General features: G+C 35.2%; 1 protein-coding gene across 6 annotated transcripts; it reads left to right on the forward strand.

Annotated features, from left to right (window-relative positions):
• The first annotated feature begins 4008 nt into the window (after positions 1-4008).
• On the forward strand, positions 4009-24894 carry LOC132286801 (histone-lysine N-methyltransferase SUVR5). 6 transcript variants are annotated; one of them, XM_059789188.1, is made up of 14 exons: positions 4009-4396; positions 6082-6173; positions 7454-8006; positions 8468-8770; positions 8872-8982; positions 13202-13312; positions 15872-18679; positions 19519-19680; positions 20566-20682; positions 20749-20852; positions 20937-21074; positions 23730-23817; positions 24216-24349; positions 24492-24894. In XM_059789188.1, exons 3-13 carry the CDS (start codon positions 7521-7523, stop codon positions 24321-24323), a joined length of 4536 nt encoding a protein of 1511 aa, XP_059645171.1. In that variant the 5' UTR covers positions 4009-4396; positions 6082-6173; positions 7454-7520; the 3' UTR covers positions 24324-24349; positions 24492-24894. The 6 variants fall into 6 exon arrangements, with proteins under 6 accessions (XP_059645171.1, XP_059645172.1, XP_059645176.1 ...); XM_059789189.1 differs by having other exon boundaries at positions 24495-24894; XM_059789193.1 differs by having other exon boundaries at positions 19528-19680.
• Positions 24895-25027: the final 133 nt, after the last annotated feature.

Genomic DNA, 25027 nt, shown 5'->3' on the forward strand with positions numbered 1-25027 from the left:
AGTTATGGATTCTGGTATAAATTAAATACCAAAGGGGTGTTAGCTAGCTGGTGTTAATGGAGTATAATAAAAAATTCACCTATATATACTTTGGCCTGATTTGTTTTTGGCAATCCTTTTCAAGTTTTGGGAATTAAAAGACTACCAACAAACTACAACTAACCTAGAATCTCTGTCAAGGAAGTTAATTCCTTTTCAACAATCTATGTAGCAGTATGAAACAACCTGAGTACTACCCTGAATCACAGGACACCTTATTAGGTTTACTCCTTAAAGTAGACACAGCCTCTTTCAGTGAGTTACAACACTGGACTTTATACATTTATTTAAACACCATAAATGCATGTCCCCAGCATCTTTATTAGATTAAAATGTGTGGTCCGATGCCAAAAAAGACTGTATCTTGTGAAAGTTTATGATCCTACACATTCTTCAAAAAATTCAACTTGAGATCCCATTCCCATCTCGTCCCATTCCATTAGGGAAAAATTAGGAACACACTTGTGTTGAGTTTGTGGCTTGAATTCATGCGCAGAAAATGAATCTATTTAATTTATTATGGACCTGTTTATTTGGAATGTGTTGGGTTTTTGGATTCAAGCGCATAAAATGAACATATTCAAGTTATTATGGACCTGTTTACTTGGATTGTGTTGGATTTGTCGCTTGAATTCATGCGCAGAAAATGAACATATTCAAGTAATTATGGACCTGTTTACTTGGAGTGGCATGAATTCATGCGCAGAAAGTGAACCTATTCAAATTATTATGGATTTGTGCACTTGGGGTATGTTGGGTTTGTGTCTTGAATTCATTCGCAGAAAAATTAACCTATTCATATTCAAATTATTATGGACATGTTTACTTGCGTGTGTTGCAAAGATGAGTGACCCAAATGGGCCTATTTATCTTTGGCAATGGCAAGAGAGCTCTTGCCATTTTAGTATATGTAAGATATTGTAACTTCTTAATAAGCAAGCTGTGAAATTCTTGTACGAGAAATAAAGAATTCATGGATGTGGATAATTTGCTGAACCACGTAAATCTCGTTTGTATGCTTATATTATTCTATTTGTCAACTGTGTGCGAAATCCTAACAGTATGTAACCAAAAATGGCATCATATGATTTGGATTTAGTGATATCTCCCCACTCTCCTTCTGAAGTCTGAACCAAGATAAAATGAGGTCCCTACTAAATGATTTCAATTGAAATCAAAAAACTGTGAGCAAAAGGTTTGATAGATTATGAATGATTCTGAAGCCAAGTCAGCATAAATCTCCACTAATCTAGTTAGATACATTCACTTGGTTCATAAATAGGGAGCCACTAAATGATACTGTAGATATAAATTACATGGCAAAAAGATATGACTAGTCTCTCATTTGGATAAATAATGGAGTTTTACTGGTGCTAAAGATGAACAAAAGCCACCTTTGTTACTGTATACAAAGGCAAGGGAAGATTCATGGCTCATTAATAAATTATTGAACAAGAGGAATAATATCTTCAATTTTCAACCCTTTTGATATGTAGCATAATGCATTTTTTCTACCGTCGTAGCTATATTTTGCTTTCTCGGATAGAATAAAGGGTTTCAAAAAGGAAAAGGAGACTACAAATGAATTGGGAAAAAGCCCCCCAAAAAGAACTAGGAGTAGTGACATGAAGCTTCCCATAAAAGCAAGTAAACATTATCATAGTTAAAATAGTTGAATTATAAAAATTTATTTAAAGTTTGAGGTTCACTGAGTGCAAATAAATTTTTGAGCTCACCGTATGAGTGAATGTCCGAATTCTTATTCAATTTGTGTGGAGGGGCACATTTTTGTACAATGTTCCGAAGATTAGTCACAGCTAAATTCCAAAAACCCAAATTACCGGGAAAAAAAAAAAAAAAAAAAAAAAAAAAAAAAAAAAAAAAAACAAACTAATATTGCCTATCTAATTCGTTCTAGCATAGACATTTTTATTATGCAATTAAACAGGCAAACGTTGCCATTTCAACATCAATGGAAGCACATAGACATTTAGTATTTAACCGAAATGGAGTAATAAGGTCCATTGACCCATATTTTTATGGATTTAAAGAACGATTAAAATTATAAAATCTTCATTATTTTTAAATTTTGATCATAAAATTTTAATAGGTTGATTATGAAATAACAAGTTTAACTTTATTATTTAATGTTAAATTAAAAACTAAAAATTATTTTATAAAATTACAAAAATACCCTTAAAATTTCAAAAATTATGTTAGAGAGAGAGAGAGAGAAAAAGAGGAGGGGGGGAGGGGGGGTTTTTAAAGAGAGTGAAGAAGACTAAAGGGTATTTATGTAATTTTATGAAATAATTTTTTTATGTTTAATTTAACATTAAATAATAAGAGAGGGGGCGCGGGGGGATTTTTTAAAGAGAGTGAAGAAGACTAAAGGGTATTTATGTAATTTTATGAAATAATTTTTTATGTTTAATTGAACATTAAATAATAAAATTAAATTTGTCATTTTATAGCCCAGATGTTTACATTTTTAGGGAATTGAAAAAATTCAGTTACCAATATACTATTTATCAACCTCCGTTTAACATTGTAGTTTATGAAAAAAGATGTTTTGGCTCTTCTTTGCTCTTCTTTTAGGATATAAAAATATTAAGTTCATATAAATTTCATTTTCTTTTTGCCAATATATAAGAATAGAATTTGACCGGAAAAAAAAAAGAAAAAAAAAGGAAGAAATAAAGGAATGAACGAAAGAAAAACCTGCCCTTGCTTTCAACATTTGGTTACATATTGATCACTCCTGCAGAATTAAATATCTGTACCAACATAAACGCCAATGATTCTTAGTACAAACTACAAAAATATCTAGATTTGATATTTTTAGATATTTTTTAAACCTGTTGTAGACCTAATTTAAGAATTTGCATATAATTTTTCATTATATTGGTGTATATATGTCAAGAATTTTTTTACCATCAATGATTAATGAATATCTATATATATATATATATATATTTCAAAAATATTTTGGAAGAAAGCTAATCACATTTCAAGGAATGCATTGCTGCACCTTACCACTTCAAATGGGGTACAATTTACTTCGTGAATTTGATTCAATCAGATCCAATTCAATTCGTGCGAATTAAATTAATTTTTTAGTCTTATGATTGGATGACGGATTGATAAACAAGGAATTTGTAGTCCACATATCAATTAACAGATTGGATCTTTAACCAATTCGATCCATTCAAATTTATAAAATATATATACATATATTATATACACTATTTCAATTCAAAATTCATTACATAATGGGATGGGTGGAAACCCTATAATTTTCACAAATGGATTTGATCCAGAAAAGCAAAGCATTGAAGAGGACTACTTTAAAGAATAAAAAGGAATAAATATCAGACACATAAACTGTTTTTTTTGCCACACAACTATGTGCATGTGCCCAGGGATGAATTGACTTATCATCTGATATTTTGTTTAAAATATTATACGATATTAAGTTCTTTGAAAAAAAATCCTAAGTGAAAATTTTTAATTTAATTTAATCCAATTTAACCCCTAAAGTAAGGAATAAAATTTAATTTAATTTTCACTAAGAATTGAATTGACAGTCTAATCCGATTCAATTCGAATTCGCACCGAATATAACATATCCTTAAAAAAAAAAAAATGGTGTCAAATTAAAAAAGGTAAGGGTATAAAAGTGGGTTCAATTGGGCATGTGCCCATGGGTCTTTTCAAAGATATACCCAGGATAGTTTCTTGGGCTTGTACACATTATCAACATCAAATTGTCTGGGAACTGTTGCTCAATTTTTTATTTTTGTTTTTATGTCAAATATAATATTTAATCTTTTGATTAATAAAGAAAACAAGAAAAATATTTTTTAAAAATAAAAAGTGATAAGTCAAAATTAATTAGATGACAATAATATGTAAATATATACTATATATATATATGTTTATGTATATATATATATAATCTAAATTTAACACAGGCGATGTTACGAAACTAAAAGCCCTATAGAAGCGCGCTTCGTCCCCCTCACCGAGGCATTGAATAGAAGACCAGCATTAGGTTTTCTTTTTTAACCAAACCCACTTTCTTTGTACCCCACACCGGATGTATGCCTGTACCTCCCTATCTCTCTCATCCTCTTTCTCTCTCTAGACTTTGATTTTGGACCGGGGCACGCCCACTCCATTCCCCTAAAACCGAAAAAAAAAAAAAAAAAAAAATCTGGTCACTGACTACATTCCATCTATTACTAGCGATTTATAGTGTGAGAGTCACAGATTGAGAAAAAAAAGAACCACCAAAACTCTCAATTTCACCCCTCCATACCAACAACAGTTGAAAAAGGTGATCCTCACTGCAAAGGTACATTACATTACCACCATTTTCTTCATATCTTCTAGTCTCATCTGTATTTTTGCCTTACCCATGCCATTGTTATATATATATGTATACATATATGTGTAACATTGTATAGTCATGTTCTATGACCTGGCTTTACCCTCAAAATTTATAATACCCACTAAGGACAAACAAACAAGAAACCAAACAACCCTCATGGATTCAATGTTTTTAATTAATCAACCCTTCTCGATTAATTGATCTTTCGTTAGGGTATTGATGATTGTGATTTGTTACATGAGTCAATGGGTCAGGACTTTTGATCCGGACCCACCTTTTGTTCTTGGGTCACAACACTGAAACACACCCTGAATTAGGTTTGAGGCATGTTTTGTACATTGACGATCTGTTATGGGTCTTGGGTTTTCTTGATTGGTGGTGGGTTTTCATTGCATTACCTTAAATTAACATATGTAGGGTTTTAATGATTTTTATTCAATGGTTCTTGTAATTTCGTCTTGCCCATTAAGGTAGTCTTTGCAATTTCAAGGTTGTGCAGTGGTATCTGAGATTTTGATAATTTAGATGGTTGATGATCGATGCATTTATTTTGTTCTCTCTTAATATTATGTGGCATTGTTATCCAGTGTAAGCAGACTCCAAATGGCTACAGTTTTGCATGTAATGGAGGGTCAATTCTATTGAACAACTATTTTCCAAACCTTTCTTGTTACATATATATATTCTCGGTTTATTTTATTTTATTTTATTTTTGTGCATAGATGTCATGATTTATCTACTTTCTAGGACTATTGAATTGATCGTCCAGGGTTTAATAGAGATGTTGTAGGGCTGGAGGTTGCTCATCAATTATCATTTTACTGTATTTTGGTTGGTTACCTCAGTTTTTATACAATGAACTGGTGCAACTTAAATCAATTAGCATCTATAAATGATGAATTTGGCAGCTATTGCTAAATCCATATTTATATATTTATTTTTCACGGATAATTTTTTTTTTTTTGAATTTTTAAAATTTCCTCTAATTTTTTTTTCTTCTTCTTATTTTTACAGCAATATAACAATATTCTTCTTTCCTTGTTTTCTTTTTGGGGGTGTATATTAAGAAACAAGTACTCATAATTAAAAGAAATTGTTGATGTGGGAGATCCTTTTGACTTCTGAAGTGATGATTGTTTTGGAATTAAATAAATAGTATCTGACTTTACATTTCACATTTAATTTTCCATTGCACACATGCAATAATTAATTACTTTATTTCTTTGTAGTCTGATTGTCCAATGTACCATGTCACAAGGATCAATCACTTAACCAAAAAAGATAACTTCAATCTATTCATTCTGGTAAAGAAATTGGTAATCTGGTAGAGCTAAAGAATAAATAGAAGAAATAAATTTAGCTATCCTGTTAGCCATCTTTTAACTTACTGGAATTTTGTTAGTGGAACTTAGTGGGTGACTCATGCCACGAGTCACAATATAGCGTGATGCATTAGCAACTGCGCATGAGCAAAGTATGTATTAATTTCCGTTTTACCATATAATTATTGTCTTTTTAAACTTACAAGAGTTGGAACATCTCTATCAGTTGATCAAGTTTTCATTGGTTTCAGAAATTTTGGACTTTTGGTTGAACTAAACTGTTGTGCCACTTTTTTTTTTGTCTATTACTGTTGAATTATTGTGCAGTTATCCTGAGCAGGGTAAATTGTTTGATGCATTGACAAAAGCTCGGATAGACGAGTTAGAGTGCAATCGCTTCGTGCAGAATAATTTCAAAGGTCAGTAGTCTTTCCCTCCCAGCACCCTGTGTAAGTGGGGCATATATTGGGTAATGCACTTCTAATCGTCTTAACTTCGAAACTATTAAGCCCTTAAATGTATTTGGGATTAGGGATCACTTGATTCTAAGTTATTAGGATTTCCTTCATTATCTTTAAAATATTGTGAGTTGTGACAACAGTTGGGGATTATTAGAAAGGCGAGGAAGATTTTTTGGATAATTTGAGGGAAAGATAACTCTGTGTGTACCAGTTAGGTTGAGCATGCCCTAGAACCTTTTTTGACTTTGGATGCATAGGTTTGAAGCTGACAAAAAAATTGATATGGAGACTGGCACTTTTGGGGGTGGTTTGTTATTTAATGCTTTTGGTTGACGCTTGAGAGACTTTCCCATTTTGCTTCCACAAAGCTTCTTCAAAACTGGTGGCATTTAAAATTAATTTAAAGTGCAATTCAATGCATATTATTTGGTCTTGGTCTTCAACATTTGCATTGTTACTCATAATATTAGAATTTGGAAGTTTATGAATATACTGTTGTCACTGCCTTCTACTACTTTTCTGTTGAGAAATATTTTACAAGTAAAAAGCATAAAATTGGACAGCTTTGAATTAAGATTGGTCATTGGACATCCTAACTATTTATTCAAATGCTGGCTTCTACATGCTTGTGTCTCTACTTTTAAGCATAAATTTGTAGCACGACTATCAAAATACAGTGAACAAAGCATGTCATTAGTAGTGCAACTAACGTTATGGCAAAGGTATGTGGAAGATCTGTTAGAAGATCGTCTCTGTGATATTTACTGAAAGCCTGAGATATCACGTGCATCGAGTTAGTTTATGCCATTTGATTTTCTTTTTGGAGGAGTTCCTTGGCCATGTTTGGCTTGGTGATCATGTCCTTATTAGTGTTTAGTTTTGTTTGGTGATCACACCTGTATTATGTTTGGGGTTGGATTCCTGCTGAGTGTTCAGATATTCCCAAAGGCCAAATCCAAATGGCACCCTTTTCTGTGGATTTATAAAGCAGGTTGCAGTAGTTTGACAATTTTTAGGTACAAGAACTGTACATTTATTTTATAGTCTGAGCCATAGAAGTACACACCCACAAGCATGTGTACATGCATTCACCAGATGGTTATACATACTATATGATGATTTATTATCTAGTTGGACTTGGTACAAAAAAGTACACGTGGTTCTCTTTCCATTATTTATTGATGCATCATGGCTGATGTTTCTGCTCATGCTTCTAACTCTTAGCTTTGTTTGAACAGTGGATGTGTGGGATGTGGTTGTGATGATATAGACATTATGTAGCATTGCGTATTTCACTGTGAAATTATGGAAGTGCTTCCTTGTTCTAGCGTACATTATGTTGGAGAATCTGATTGCCAACAACAGGGTTCAGGAACAGTTTCTGTATATGATGGAGAATCAAACTGCCTTGAACAGGGAGAACAAGTTCAAGTAGCGGATGTTAAGGTGAATGGCTTAACGCTAAATGTTGAAGGACCTCAAAAAGAAAGACCAGGTGAAGCTCAATGGATGGTTGACGAAATGCCTGCTTCAGAAGGCCATTATAGTGGACCTTCATTTTTTGACTTTGAATTGGAAAGCCAAAAATTATCTTGTGATTCCCATGATTCTGAAGATGATAGCTTAAATGCACAGGACCAGTACACAGAACCTTTCCTGACCTCTGAGAATTCTCTTCTGATCGGTGATACTATTGAAAGTGGGCTGCCAAATAACACCAGGGAGGGAGAGTCTTCTCTTTCAGAACCCTTGTGGCTAGAACAAAATGAACCCATGGCAGTGTGGGTCAAGGTATATGTTAATATTTGTGCCTTTCACTTCCAAATTTTGTCTCTTATAGATCATAAACTATCCTTTACTTTTGTAGCTTGCACTAATGTAAGTTTGTTAGTTTGTATGATGTTTTTACACCTATATGTTCACCTTGTTTGATTTGAGGTTTATTTTATAAAAATCTTATGAGGACTGGAAAGGTAGAACCGTAGAACTGAAAGTCCCACCTTGCATTGGCAGATTTCATATTTTAATGGTCTTAAAGGTGTGTCTAATTGTCAGAAACTGTCAATGAACTCCCTCATCTGTTCAACTGTGCTCTTTTACACCAAATTACATGTTCTTATTTTTCTATTGGTAATCATACTGATATTGCCTGGAAAATTGTCTATTTAGGTTTTTATATCTAGTTTGTTCTGCAATAATAAATGTGTCGATTTTATATTCTTATTTGTATTTCTGTTTTTCTCCAAGTGTAGTGGAGAGGAAAGTGGCAAGCAGGAATCAGATGTGCGAGGGCTGACTGGCCATTACCAACTTTGAAAGCAAAGCCAACTCATGACAGGAAAAAATATGTTGTAATATTTTTTCCTCGCACAAGAAATTATTCTTGGGCAGATGTGCTACTTGTCCGTCCAATCAATGAATTTCCGCAGCCTATTGCATATAGGACACACAAAGTTGGATTGAAATTAGTTAAAGATTTAACTCTTGCCCGCCGGTTTATCATGCAAAAGTTAGCTGTTAGCTTGCTGAATATTATTGATCAATTACGTAACGAGGTTTGTGTTTGGTATACTTCTTATTCATTTATTTTTCTAGTCCTCTCGATTGATTTTCCCTTCGGTCTGTTCATAATTGAGATTTACCTAAACTGATTTAGGCTCTGATAGAAAGTGCTCGCAATGTGTTGGTTTGGAAAGAATTTGCAGTGGAGGCTTCCCGCTGTAAAGGTTATCCTGATCTTGGAAGGCTGCTTTCGAAACTTCAGAATGTAAACTTCCTTCCTATTGGTAGATATAGATGTAGAAATGCAAAGTGGTCTTCTTCTTCTTTTAAAAGAAATTTCTGAATCAATACCTTGATAAGTTATTTTGGTGCTATTTTCATTTGATTTATTGAGATATTGAAATATAACAAGGTATTGAATTTCTTAAACAAGGTCTGATATTTACCATGAATTTTTGAGATAAGTAATTTATGATGGGAATGATGTTGTCATGATATCATTAGGGATATCATTATTCGGTCCAATATAATAAGAAAAGACATGGTAGATGTAGAAATGTAAAGTTGTGTTATTTTCTGGCTCCTCTTCTTCTTCTTCTTCTTCTTTTTTCTTTCCCAGAATCAATATATTAGTAGGTGTTTTTGGTGCCATATTCATTTGATTTATTGAGACATTGAAATATAACAAGATATTTAATTTATTAAGCAAGGTCTGATATTTACAAAAGTAATTTATGAAAGATCTGTTGGTTGAAATGCTGTCAGGGATATCATTAGAGATGCCACTCATTTTGAAAAAAATTGTAAGTTGTAATATATATATTTACAATAGAAGGCTTAATTTCTAATGTAAAGAAGATCGAAAATAAAATTGTTTGTAAATTAAAATGCATTTCATAATCCATTAAGTACATACAAAAATATGTCCAGCTAATTTTGGCATGGGTATACACAAAAAATGGATAAAAAATTAATTGTCATAAATTTAGTCAAGCAAGACATAGATTTATATAAAAACTAACAAAAAAGATCAAATATCTACTATTAAAGTTGTGCCTGATGACCTTTTAGAGAAGGTTCACATGCACATAGCATCAATAAATGAATAAAAACACACAGTAAGGAATTAATTAAATAAAGTTGCAGAAAATTAGTCATTTTCCCAAAATCTAGCTTCACAAGCATATTTATTAGTTGAGAACATGCGTATAAAAGAATGTGATCTTGCCGTGTGGAACAATATAGTTTGATAAAAAAATAATTATAGACTTCAATGTAATAAATATGAAAAGATAATGCATTAGACATATGAAGAAAAATGACCGATTAAACTAACAATGTACTAACACATAAATAAAACAAGAATCCACATATTGACATACATATATATTAGGTTTTGATATTGTCATCATCATCATCTTTGCCTTTATCCCGTACCAATGGGGTCGGGGTCGGCCACATGGATTCTCTTTCTTCAATATTTTGTATCGCAAGCCATTTCTCCACTAGATCTAATTTTCAAAATCATTTCTTATCACTTCATCCCATGTTAGTTTTGTTCGACCTCTTTGTCTTTTACCTTCCATGCAAATCAATTTCCTTCTCTCGGCATTGAATATTATGTCTATACCACCTACGTTTACTGGCTCTTATTTTCTCGCTGATAGGTGCTACACCTAACTTCTCCCTAATCCTTTGATTATTAATCTTATCTTTCCTAGTTATTCCTAACATCCATCTTAACATTCTCATTTCTGCCACATGTATGCGCTATTCGTGTTTCTTTTTAATGCCCAACATTTTTTTCTATTTGAAATAGCCTGTCTAATGACTGTTCTATATGTTTCCTTTTAACTTAATTGGTATTCGTTTATTGCATAAAATCCCACTAGCATTCCTCCACTCTGGGCACACCCTATTCCAGTTCTATTACTTACATCATCATCAATCTCTCCATCTTTTTGTACAATTGATCATAAGGATCGAAAATAATTACTTTAAGTAGTCCATCTTTTTGTACAATTGATCATAAGGATCGAAAATTATCTCTCTAGCACTACTAAATTTACATTCCATGTATTCTGTTTTAGTTCTACTAATTTTTAAACTTTTTGACTTGAATGCATTTCTCCAAGTTTCTAATTTTATTGCTAAGGTTTCCTTAGAGCTATCCAATGCACTATGTCATCCGCAAATAACATGCACCATAGGTCTCCTTGCAAGTTTTTTGCTATTTCATCTAATATTACCATAAATAAATATGGGCTTAGCGCCGAACCTTGGTGTAATCTTACTTTTATTGGAAAATCAATCGACTCCCTTCATATGGTACAAACTCTAGTTGTCACGACCCGCCCCACCCTATGCAGACATTGTCCGCTTTTCATACTCTCCTCTTGGTGCTTATGGTTTTGCTCAAAACGCGTCCACATGGTTAAGGGGTGTCTATACATATAAATGTCCATAACTTCTCCCCCATAGGCAATGTGGGATGTCACAATCACCCCCTCTTGGGACCCAGCATCCTCGCTAGCCTGACCAGCATGGGCTTCTTCACGACCCCTCATTTCCGGCTAGGGATTGGCTTGATACCATTTGTCACAACCCGCCCCAACCCATGTAGATATTATCCGCTTTGCCACACTCAATGTGTCTGCATGGTTCAGGGTTGTTCACACATATAAATTGCCAGTAACTTCTCCCCACATGCAATGTGGGGCGTCACACTAGTCTTAGTACCCTTGTACATATCCTGAATAAGTTCTATAGATCTTTCCGGAATATGTTTTCTTTGTAGGCCCCACCAAATCATGTCTCTAGGAAATCACATGCCTTCTCCAAATCTATAAAAATAATATGTTGATCTTTGTTTATATGATGTATTAGAAATTAGTTGATATACGTTGAGTTTTGATATTGTGTATATGAAGTATAGGAGATATATTTTAATCGGTTTGAGGCCACATCAGTGATTGCAAGATGTCTTTAGTGACTATAAAGCTGAGAATTTTCCTGAGTTACTGCAGTAAACTTCTTTTTGCTTTCCTATAGCTAGCTGTTTATCTGGCTATGTGATTGCTGGATTGACCCCTCTCCTCAAGGTCACAGGTGGATGTACATTAGTAATTATCAAAATCGCTTCAGTTTTGTGATGTTTGTTTGCTTCAGTTTTGTGATATTTGTTGTGTTTTTTTCCAAGATAGTTGATAGTTATCTGCTCAGATGTTTGCATGGCATGTTATCTGTAACACGTGGTTGTGGTATGACTACATCAGTGTCATGGCTATGTTCTTTGTTCGTGTCCTAGATGGTCAAAATTTTGATCTTCAATCATAAATTTAACTCAACGGAGTAATAACTGTAGCATACAATCATGTGTTAATAACCAGACCAGACCCAGTGGTTGGAATGCCCAGATCATCTCATGTTCTTGTTCACAGTTTTCCAAACCTTCCTAACTGCTCCTGCTCAAATGTTGTTCATTTTTAAAAGATCCAAAGACAAGTTGGATAGTCTACCTTTTTGATCTGTAACAGATTTTACTGAACAAGGTTATCTATCTCTCACTCTCTTTCTTGCCGTGTGTCTGTACAATTACCAGTACAGCTCTAGGTCTCTTTCTTATAGTCTTTCTTTTTCCCACCTCTTATTGAAACCCCAATTCTCACTCTAGACTCACTCTCTCCAGATTGTTGATGAAAAAAATGATTTTTGCCTCCTCGATAAGGAAAAGAGCAGAACTTCGAAGACTGCAGGTCTTGGAATGCCTTTGGGTGTTTCACAGAAGTTCTGTAACACATTAGGCTTGCTATTACTTGATTTAGAACTCAAAATTAGTGATGCATGTATATTTTTCGTGATTTTTTTTTTTTTAAAAAAAATATTTTAAAAATAGATTATGAATTGGGGTTTATCATATCTTCTATTGCCCTTTCTATTTTTTCGAAATTTGATGATTATACATAAATATTAAATTCATTGTTTGTACTTTTTGAGTGTTGTTCTGCTTCACTTTTTTTTTATTTTAATGGACCATCTTTTACTTGAATATATTTGAAAATTTTAGATTTTTTGTGGTCTTCTTTCTATAATTCTTTTTAGTAATATTGCTATTGATTATTATTTTTTCTTTTGACATCATTATGTCGGAATGGTTTGATTACCGTTTACCCAATGGTTGAAGTCTGACTCTTAACCTGGCACCTTTCCTGTCCTATGTGAGGTTGATCCGGATTTCAAAATATTGGTTATGAAGTAACTTGGGGCTCTGTTGATTTCTGGCATCAGGGTCTCCAGTGTATAATAAGATGTTGAATTCTACCTTGCATGGGTTTTGTATAATTTTAATTGTGCCCCAGATAGACTGTACCAAATGAAATTATTAATATTATGGTGAAGACTTAATTCTGATTTTGTACTTGCAGAAGATTATTTTTAAGCTGTTTTTGTGTGATTTGACCTAATACCACTTCTTCTGTTCACAGATGATAATGCATTGTTGTATAAGTGCTGAGTGGTTACAACACTCTTTCCACTCTTGGTTACAGCGATGTCAGGATGCACATAGTGCTGAATCTGTTGAATTGTTGAAGGAGGTAATTCCCAATTTTTGCTGCTTATTTATGTGCTTATTCTATTAAATTGAGGCGGCGATGTGGTTTTTCCCTTTTGTCTTCCCTAAAAGGTAAAAGCGCCCCTCTTTGTATTCACTATCCCCATCCCCCTCAAGGAAAAAGCAGCTCACTAGTAGTTATCATGCACCTTTCCAATTTATGGTTATTTCACTCCATGTGTCCATATTTTGGTGGACCCGTATGAATGGTGTGTGCCACACTTGTTGAACGATAAGGTACACTCAAGATTTAACCTTTAAAGTACTGATAGAGGAATGAAAAAGTGTTTTTCTAGTTAAAGCAAAAAAATTATTGCCGGCATAGGCAAACATCTGTTCTCATCTCATATTACCACAAATACCATCACTGAAGCTCCTCTACTATCACCATTATATTTACTATTGTCCGCTGCTTAAGTCATAACAACAACCACCATGACCACAAATAACACTACATTATAATCATCACTGTGTAACTGTAAATTCCATCTTCATATTCAGGGAAAAATATAAACTCCGTCTTCATTACCATCAGTACTGCTATCACTTGTTGCTGCTAAAACTATCTCTTGCCTCAATCACCTGCATCACCCTTGGTGTCACCAGACCAGCACACTATATAGAAGCCACTTCACCATTGTTGCCACTAATACTACAAGTTGAGCGGGTTGTATCTGATGCAACTGTGCCTTACTTTTGGATGATTTTATAAATGATGGTCTTTTTTCTTCTTGGCATGGTTTTTGATATCTTAATTTAATCTAAAGTGTTGGGTTGGGTTGTTTTAATGCCTCAGGCTTCCAAATCCGACTTGAGGCCAACCTAGAGTATAATTGTTTTATTATTTCATTCACGTACAGAATGGTGGTGCCCCTAGCCTTATCGTGGATTAGTCTTGTCAGAGGTCTAGATACCTAGTCAGCCAATAAATAAATAATTAAAACAATTATTCTACTTACATGACATGTCATATGTGTACATGACTATATTTGAGTGTTTTACAGTTGCCATTAGATTCTTTTTAGATAGTAGTACTGTGTTATTATTTGACATGTAATCGGTTTTTTTATAATACTCCCTTTATCCCACTTTAGATGTCCACTTTTGAAATTCTAGCTTTTTAAGAGATTGGCTATTAATATTTTTTATTGCATTGGCAGTGAATGAATTTCCCCCCTGTTGGGGTCCACAGTGATGTCATTTTTTGCACTTTAATTTGTCTTATCATTTCAATGTATTAAGGGTATATTGGGAATGTTATAAAATATAGTACATTGATTTTTGAAATAGGACAACTATTGTGGGACAGCTAAAAATGGAAAGATGGACTACTAATATGGGACGGAGGGAGTATTAACTCTTTCTTTCCCACTTTGGGAGTGTTTCATTTTGGATACGTTTTTATTGGAGATGGTCATTTGATTGTTGCTTGACTGTAAGCCTTGCATTTGAGATTACAGAAAAAGACAAAATAAACAAGATCTGCAGAGAAGATAAATATTTATCTTCAAATGAATCGGCCTTTGAAACCCAACCCAACATAAGCTTGGGTTTAATGCCTTGTATGGAGTTGGGTTGGGTTATAGGTTGGTGGCTCTGCCTTTAAGGTTGGTATTGGGTTGACTTTAATAAGAACCCAACCAACCCAAGTTTTTGACCTAACCGCTAGAGCCTCCATTGTTACACAATGGCAACACCACTCCGTCCATGTGATTTCTTTGAACAATCTGTTTGAAGAACGGCAAACCTCTATCTTTCTGTTAATTGATTTGTTTAGGAGGGATAGATTGGATACCCTCCTTAGGTATTATTTGCACAAAGAGGCTTCCTTTGGAGTTGAACTTGCGTTCTCGTCGTTGTTAGCCCAAATTTTTACCATCGCATCAAGCTGTGGCCTGAAACACCAAACCTCAATTGCCTTCTAAAAGTCACACATTGGTGCTTGTCTTCAATTTATTCATCTGTAATATATATTTTTTTTTGTGGTGGAGACTAGTAGTAATATCACTAGGTCTGTTTTAGGAAATTGGAAAAAGAGATCTTTGCATGGTATTTGCATCATTCCTTGTCGTTTTACCATTTCTACATATGAATTAAGATCGAGGATTCTGATTACACACTGAATATGATTAAACATTTCATTCTGTTTTTAGTTATGGTGGCCCTCAAAATAATAGTCATTCGATCTGTATCTAACATTGAGGGAAGAATGAAATTGTAGCATGCTGAAGCAATCCTCTAATTCAATACATTAATATTTTTGAAAGCATCTGATTCTAGCGTCTTCCTTTTGGGTTGATGGAGCGGGTGAGCGGTTGTGTCGGGTAGCCAATTTTATGCAAATCTGTCTTTACATCATTGTAACTAGTTCACATAAATTATTGTATAGTGACTTATTTAATGGAACAGGTTTTGTTACTTTGCCAAAGTGAAAAATTGAATGAAGGTGCTCTTGTTTCTGTAATTGGAATTGAACCCTGGTGGATCGCATTTTGTACCTTGTCTTTACCACTGGCTCATGTTATTTTTCTCTCTCATTCAGGAATTAGTTGATTCTATCATGTGGAACGAAATCAACTTGCTCTCAGATGTAGCAGTGCAGTCTGAGTTGGGTTCTGAGTGGAAGTCCTGGAAGCATGAAGTTATGAAATGCTTTTCATTGTCGAATCCCATATCTAGTGATGGAGACATGGAGCAGCAGAGTAATGATAGTCCTTTACCCACGGGGCTTCAGGTTAGCACGAAGAGGCCCAAGCTTGAAGTTCGTCGTGCTGAGGCACATGCCTTCCAGGTAGACACCCAGGGTTCACATCAGGCTGGAACTGTTGAGATTGATACTGGATTTTTTGATGGTCGAGACACTGTAAATCCTGGTTCATTAGTGCCCAAGCCTTCTAGAGAGGAAATTATAATGGAGGAAGCAGCACCTACAGACTACTCTGGTAATGCAGCTGGTAGATGGGGTGAGATTGTAGTTGAAGCGGGAAATTCTGATGTCATTCAAACCAAAGATGTCGAATTGACACCTGTTAATGGAGTGGTTGCTTGGAAATCCTTGGATACTGGGAATAAACATCGCCAATGCATTGCTTTCATTGAAGCTAAGGGAAGGCAGTGTGTGAGGTTTGCAAATGATGGTGATGTTTACTGTTGTGTGCATTTGGCCTCACGTTTTGTTGGAAACTCTGCAAAAGCAGAAGCAACTCCACCTGTAAATGCACCAATGTGTGAAGGTACCACTGTTCTTGGTACTAAATGCAAGCATCGGTCTTTATCTGGTTCCTCTTTTTGTAAGAAACACAGACCCCGAAATGATACAAAGATGACTTCTTGCTCACCGGAGAATAAGCTTAAGAGAAAGCAAAATGAGATTGTAAATCGATCAGAGACTGCATATTGCAAAGAGATTGCGTTCGTGGGAGACTGTGAAACTCCCCTCGAAGTAGATCCAATCTCATTCGTGGGTGTAGAATCCCTCAATAATAGCTGCTTAATTGAGATGCCCGAGCATCCCAGAAAAGAGTATAACACCACTGAGATGCACTGCATAGGCTCATGCTTACAGGATGGCAGTGATCCTTGCCTGGAAACTCCAAAGCGGCACTCGTTATATTGTGAAAAACACCTTCCAAGCTGGCTTAAACGTGCACGGAACGGCAAGAGCAGGATAATTTCAAAGGAAGTGTTTATAGATATTTTGAAGGATTGTTACTCACGGGAGCAAAAATTGCAGTTACATCAAGCTTGTGAGCTATTCTACAGGCTCTTTAAAAGCATCCTATCCCTAAGAAATCCTGTTCCCAAAGAAATCCAACTTCAATGGGCCATATCTGAAGCTTCTAAAGATGTTGGTGTTGGGGAATTCTTAATGAAGTTGGTTTCCAATGAAAGGGAGAAACTTGAGAGGCTTTGGGGTTTTAATTCTAATAAAGATACACAGGTCTCCTCTCCTGTCGAAGAACCTGTTCTGATTCCAGTGGTTAGTGATAGTGAACATGACATTGAAAATTCAATCAAGTGCAAAATTTGCTCTGAGAAATTTGTGGATGACCAAGCGCTTGGCACACACTGGATGGACAGTCACAAAAAGGAAGCACAATGGCTGTTCAGAGGTTATGTTTGTGCCATCTGCTTGGATTCTTTTACTAACAAGAAAGTTTTGGAAACACATGTGCAGGAGAGACACCATGTGCAATTTGTTGAACAATGCATGCTTTTCCAGTGCATTCCTTGTGGTGGTCATTTTGGCAATCCCGATCAGTTGTGGTTGCATGTGCTCTCGGTTCATCCTGCTAATTTCAGGCTGTCAAAAGTTACTCAGTCTGTGGGTGAAGTTTCTCCACAGAAGTTTGAGCTGGGCAATTCAGCTTCTGTAGAGAATAACAATTATGAGAGTCAAGGGGGTTCCCGGAGGTTCATTTGCAGGTTTTGTGGGTTGAAGTTTGATTTGCTACCTGATCTAGGCCGACACCATCAAGCTGCTCATATGGGGCCAACTTCTGTCGGTCCTCGCCCCCCAAAGAGGGGTATCCGCTTTTATGCTTATAGATTAAAATCGGGGAGACTTACCCGTCCTAGGTTTAAAAAGGGTCTGGGTGCAGCATCGTATAGGATAAGGAATAGGGGCAATGCAAGTATGAAGAAACGAATCCAGGCATCTAATGCAGTTACTACAGGGGAAACAAAAGTGCTATCTCATGTAACTGAGGCAGCAAGTCTTGGTAGATTGGTGCAATCTCAGTGCTCAGCCATTGCTAAAATGTTGTTTTCTGAGATCCAGAAGACAAAACCGCGGCCCAATAACCATGACATCTTATCTATTGCTCGGTCTGCATGCTGCAAGGTTAGCCTCCAAGCCTCATTGGAGGAGAAATTTGGACTATTGCCAGAACGTTTGTACCTGAAGGCAGCCAGACTTTGCAGCGAGCATAATATACTAGTGGACTGGCACCAAGAGGGGTTTGTTTGTCCTAAAGAATGCAAACCAATCACAGATCCACATCTGATGTCTTCCTTGACGCCTCTCTTAAATGGTCTTGTGGTTTCCAGATCTGTTCTTCCATCTGAGTCTGTGAACAACGAGTGGGAAATGGATGAATGCCATTATATTATTGATTCCCAGCATTTTAGACAGAATATCATGCAGAAAACCATTATCTTATGTGATGACATAAGCTTTGGACAGGAATCGATTCCAATAGCATGTGTAGTGGATGAAAATCTTTTCGGGTCCCTTCACATCCTTGCAGATGACTCTAATGGCCAAACTACTGTGTGCTCTATGCCTTGGGAGAGCTTTAGTTATGTCATGAAGCCATTACTTGATCAATCCCTATGTCTTGAACCAGAGGTACTCTCATGTGGCTTACTCTTTGTTTTGATTCTATCTTAATTTGGATGCTGACCTTTATAATGATGTGGAGTGGAACTTTAATGTCCTTACTATCACTCGACTGCTAAAAAATGAGTTTGACACTTTCCATGTTGTCCTGTCCTTGATATATATATATATATATATATATATATATATATATATATATGTTTGTGTGTGTGTGTGTGTGTGTGTGTATTATATGTACAAGTGACCTCAACTTACCCGAAGAAACCCTCTCTCTCTCTCTCTCTCTCTCTCTCTCTCTCTCTCTCTCTCTCGCGCGTGCACGCACACAGGTGCCATAATATTGGACACCTCTACATTGCTTCTCTGTGCAAGGAGTGTAATACATTCACTGTAGGCATAGCCCAACAGTCCAATGCCATAATTTTTATTATAAGATTTCTGAACAATCACGTGGATGCGTTGCCCAAGTGTGCAGTTGTAACTGTTTTGTATGCTTGCGCTACCAAGTGTCCTTCTCTATGTGGTATGTTGTTTCTGAGCATTTGACATTTATATTGATGTTTGGTTGTTTTCATGGCTTGTTATAATCTAATTCTCAATTCAAGTACACCAATTCCTTTTAGCTTGATTGAAATCTCCTGCTACTCCCGAGTGGGAAGTTGGAGGTGCAAATCCCAGTTGGGATTTGGGTGTCTTACATGAGAGAGATGACATTAATCTGTTCTCTGATAGTTTCCTCATTTCCTTTTTCTCTGATCTGTTCTCTGACAGTTTCCTCATTTTGTTTTTACCTTATTGTTTCTTTGTTCTTTTTTCATTTCTTCTTCTATTTTATTTTTTGTGATCAGTGTTTGCAGTTGGGATGTGCTTGCACACGTTCAACGTGCTTTCCTGAAACCTGCGATCATGTATACCTTTTTGATAATGATTATGGAGATGCTAAGGATATATACGGCAAACCAATGCGTGGCAGGTTCCCGTATGATGAGAAAGGGCGGATCATTCTGGAAGTAATACTATTTTTACTACCATCTATCACAACCAATGTCATTTTATGTTTACTGCTTTTGTTGTAGCTTGAATTCTTAGGTTAATAATATCTATAAGGTTCTTCTAGTTATGCACATCCCGTCAGAGCAGATTCTTATCATGCTTATTATGGTACCTGTACCCGTTTAATGAAATATTTATTGGTTGTCAAGATGCTGTAGCTTGAATACTTATTACCTACTTTTTCCATTGAATAGAACCATATAATAGCAGTCTCAGTGGTTTGCTTGTATTACTTTAACCGAGAACCTTCTTTAAATTGTTTTCTGTTGAAAGCATGTGCTTGAATGATAAACCAACATACTATTGTTTACGCATTCTTTCAAAAGAGCATATAAACATCCCAACTATGTTACATGGATTTGGGTTAGTGTGCCCACGCATTGGATATGTCAAATTTCCAACCAGAAGAACACATGGACAATGCTAAATATTCATTTTTTTCTATATCTTTATTAATGTATGTTTTTTTTAGAGTAAAATTGTGTCTTAATGCAACATAGTGAATTTAGGCATTTCACTCATTTTGAATTAATAATATAATAAAATTGACATTGGATATACTTTTTAGGTACATTAAAATTGACATTGGATATACTTTTTAGGTACATGTCCAATCAAGGTATTAGGACACATTCCATTCCCATGTCCGAGCAGTGTGTCTGACATGGGTTCTTCACTATTTCTAAAGACTCCATGTAACATAGCTTCCCAAGATAGAAGTTCCATTTCTGTTATATTACATTGACCCATAGTGCTGTTAACGCTGATTGTTTATAACTTTTGACTTCTTTTATGGGCGATGATTATACCATAAAATTTATTTATTTTACTAAAATTTGCAGGAAGGTTACCTAGTCTATGAGTGCAATCACATGTGCAGCTGCAATAGATCCTGTCGGAATAGGGTTTTGCAGAATGGGGTACGAGTGAAATTGGAGGTCTTCAAAACTGAGAAAAAGGTAATTTCCTCCTTGTTTTGGTTCTGAAGATTCTTAGATTTAACTTCCCAATACATTAATTCACAGGGTTGGGCAGTCAGGGCAGGTGAAGCGATCCTGCGCGGTACGTTTGTATGCGAGTTAATTGGGGAGGTTATAGATGAGCAGGAAGCAAACAAGAGACGCAATAGGTTTGACATTCTATTGAACATACAGGGTTTCATATTGCATTTATATTATATTTCATTTATCTTATTGACAATTTTGGCATTTAGGCACGACAGAGAAGGTTGCAGATATTTCTATGATGTCGATGCTCACATTAATGATATGAGCAGATTGATTGAAGGGCAGGTCCCATATGTAATTGATGCCACTGATTATGGAAATATTTCCCGGTTTATTAACCACAGGTGAGGGAGGATTTTTTCACTGATTCTGTTTAATAAACTATGTTTCAAAAAAGTTCTGTATTGTAGCTTGGCCACCTAGGTGTCCACCCCAAAAGTCAGAAAGTGTAATACTTGAGACACTGTTAGGTTAACTTTTTATAAGCACTTTTGAGAAGCAAGAAAAACAATATATTTAAAAGCAATTTTCTTTAGAATACTATATCAGACATCAATCACCTTCACTTGCCTGGTCTCGGTAGGAAACTTGGAATACAATGAAACAAAGTGTGTTCCCACTGCTCCACAGCCCCCTCCCCCCTCCAAACTAAAAGCAAATAAATAGAACAGAATGTAAACTGAACAAACTGGGGTGTAGTTAGGTTAGACTATCGTGAGATTTTAAATTGGATGAATAGCAGAATAGGAGTAGGTACTCTTGCCTATGATCTAGAGGTTGTTGGCACTTGGTGCTTTTGTTTAGCAATTTTCCCCCTGCCAAACTAAAAACAAATAAATAACAGAATGTAAACTGAACAAACTGGGGTGTAGTTAGGTTAGACTATCTTGAGATTTTAAATTGGATGAATAGCAGAATAGGAGGAGGTACTCTTGCCTATGATCTAGAGGTTGGTTGGCACTTAGTGCTTTTGTTTATTCATACTTGCTCTATTGGTTATTTATTTATTTACTTTTAAATTTTTAAGAAAACAGCTGGAGGGAAGGGGCAAATTTCTGATCTATTGAAAGTGAAAATGCATATCTTCTTCATACTGAGATTGAATAAAAATTTGAGGAAGTTTTAAAGTGGAACAAAAATTTGTGTTTGTAAGTGCTGTGGGTGTGTGAAGAGTTTTCTGGAGCGGACTCATGGTTTCTTTTTAGGAACTGGTGATTGTAGTGGCAAGCTAAAATAATTTAATTTACGTAAATTTATTGTACTTGAAAAGCAAATACTTTTACTAAATTAAATCAACGTTGCCATTACTTTGCACTACTTTTTAGGTTAAGTATTTTTAAGCACTATTGAGAAGCTAGAAAAGCATTTTTCTTCAGAATGCGATATCAGACCTCAAACCTCCTTGACTGACCTGGCCTCAACCACACACACACATATTAGTGAACAACTGCTTGTTTCAAAGAATCCTTTGTATACCGTACTAGTCTGCTATCAGACGATTCTATCATATGATTTTCTTAATCACTACCACCAAACAAAAATAAATATATAAAACAAATGTAAACTGAAGTTACTGAACAAGCTGGGGTGTGGATCCTTATTTTATAGCGACTTTTTTTTAGTATTGATATTGATAGAATTTTCAAGGAAAATCAAAATTCGAAAGTCATTTTTTATTTTATTTTATTGTTTTCGTTGTAGTTTTGGTCCAAGAGTTGATTACAGTTCATGTTTGCCTCTGTTGCAATGTTTATTAATGTTATTTGTCACCTTGACTACCACTGCACCTCACTCCCCTCACTGCCGTCAACATAGCAAAGTAGTTCTCCGCTGCCACCATGCTGCTGCTCAATCAATGTTTGCCAACACACCCTTCTTTCACCGCTTTCACCACCATTATGTTGCCGCAAGGCCCTCTGTGTGTCTAGGTCACTTCTAGATAGGACTAAATAGTATATATGGTGGTACTATTCAACATTACTAATATAATCATAGTAACTTTTTATTATTTAAATCATATTCTACTTATAAAAAATAAAAAATAAAAACAGAAGAAAAATTATTTCTACTATTTTCATATTGGCAATCTTCAATAGACACTTTGATAACCATTTGACTTGTGAACATGGAAACTTGTTCAAAATTCTACTTTCTGAAGAACCACATATTCAGTTATAGCGTCTTTTTGTTTGAACTTTTATATGCCGACTTGTCCATGTTTTACAATTCAGCTTTAGCGTGCTCTTGTATGGGTATGTGATAATTTTCAGTTTTAATGTGCCCAGATTGTGTCTCCAAATCAAGTTTGTATTGCAAGTCATTGTGTGCTTGCTCATTCACAATCATTTTTGGCCCCTTTTGTGCTTGTGAGGTTGTGGCTCCAGATGAAGTCTATATGCCAAATTCGTTTTTTTTTTTTTTTTTTTTTTTGTCCAATGTATATTTCTGTGATGGTCATAGCCTTGCCAATGTTTCTGAAATATGAACATCTTGAATGTAGGATATGTTATAAATAAGAATTGCTTCACTAGGTTTGAGATGCTTTAAATCACGAGATTGTTGATGTGATTCTTTTTCAAGTTCGCATCTATTTCTTAGACTTTTCTTTCCCAGGCACTCTTTTTTGCCACTGCAAATCTTTTACTTCGTGTGCCTGGGCATAAGCTAATGTAGAAAACAAAACAAAATTTTAAGTACCTTGTGTCAGAACTATGTTCTTATCGAGGTTGAGCATGCACCTCATATTCTCTAAATTAGTAAATTATAGGCTGTTGATTTTGTAATTGTATCAAGGTGTTTTGCCTCATGTATGTGAGAAAGACTTGATAGCTGATTATTAGGCGGAAGTGTGATTTTAAAAGGAAAAATATATTGCAAAGGATTTTTGCTGTCTACTAGGGTTTGTTTAGTTGAGAGGCAATATTTATTCTTGTTTTCCTCAGCTTTAGGCGTAATGAATGCATATTGATTTGCCTTTGTTTATGTATTGATGGTTGTAGCTGCATGCCGAATCTTGTGAATCACCAAGTTCTTGTGGAAGGCATGGATTCTCAGCTCGTGCACATTGGTCTCTATGCAAGTCAAGATGTAAGCACTCTCTACTTTTCTATAAATGATTGGTTGTCATATGCTATAACACCTAGAATGATGAAGGTGCAATTATGTTTTCTAATATAAATTTCAAGATGAATGCTCCAGTTAGGTGTTGGACTTGCAAAAGTTTTACATGACAGACTTATCAAAAAAAAAAAAAAAAAAAAAAGGTTTTACGTGACAGACTGCTGGTAATAGTATTGGTAAGACTATATACTGGATGGCCTTAACTCATGCCGTTTATTAGGCTAACATGTAGTATATATCCTTGCCTGTTCTGATAATCATTTTACTGCCATTTTGATCTGAAAGTAATAGCATTGATGATAGTCTCAACCTATTAGTGTGGTCCTAATATGGACTGCCATTTATTTTTAAAATATTGTGTGCAGATAGCTGTGGGTGAAGAACTGACTTATGACTATAGATACAAACTACTGCCTGGAGAAGGATGCCTATGCCACTGTGGAACTTCCAATTGCAGGGGTCGGCTTTATTAAATCCTTGATAAACTTGTCCCTGTGAGGTTGGTGCATAATTCTTTACAATAGAGGATATGAGATTCTGAGATGAAACATATTTTCTCAAATAATGTCTAAAAGGTGGAAGTATATGTTGGTCTTGTTATTTTTATTTTTCCTAAATTATGCTCATCTTGTTATTCTCAGCAGCTGTTCACATCACATGCGATTCTCTAATAAGTATGATGTTGCACCAACCAGTGGTGTACCAGCAGAGTTTGTGTCCGGCTTTTCTCCACAGCATTTTGTACCTATGCGCTTAGTTCATACACGACTTCAAGGAAAGTAGGATTAAATCTTATGGTCAAAATAGTCTTATTTTGCATTGTCAATAGCTTTGCCCAGTAGCTTGAATGCTAATCATTTTTTGGGATACTGTTTTTAGGAAATGTGGGTTCAATTTTTTGTTTGAAAATGATGGATGAATTGTAAATACGGGTAAATTAGGGTTTCCTTTATCATTGTAATTAATGATGCTTATTACTTCCGATGTTAGGATTTTCAACTTAGGCATGTTTATAAATGTTAACAATCCAAGTCTTGTTCAAAATTTCATGTAGAACAGTAGCCAGAAGATGTTTGGCATAACTTTGTGGGTAGGTTACTTGCTTTGCAGCAATAATAAGCCAATAAATGCAAGGAAGTTTCTTAGAAATGTAAAAGGCATCATGGCCCCACAAAAG

Source organism: Cornus florida, unplaced genomic scaffold (genome assembly GCF_030987335.1).
Source record: "Cornus florida cultivar Cherokee Brave unplaced genomic scaffold, ASM3098733v1 CherokeeBrave_3.0.0_Hap2_Chr11, whole genome shotgun sequence".
NCBI lineage: Eukaryota > Viridiplantae > Streptophyta > Magnoliopsida > Cornales > Cornaceae > Cornus > Cornus florida.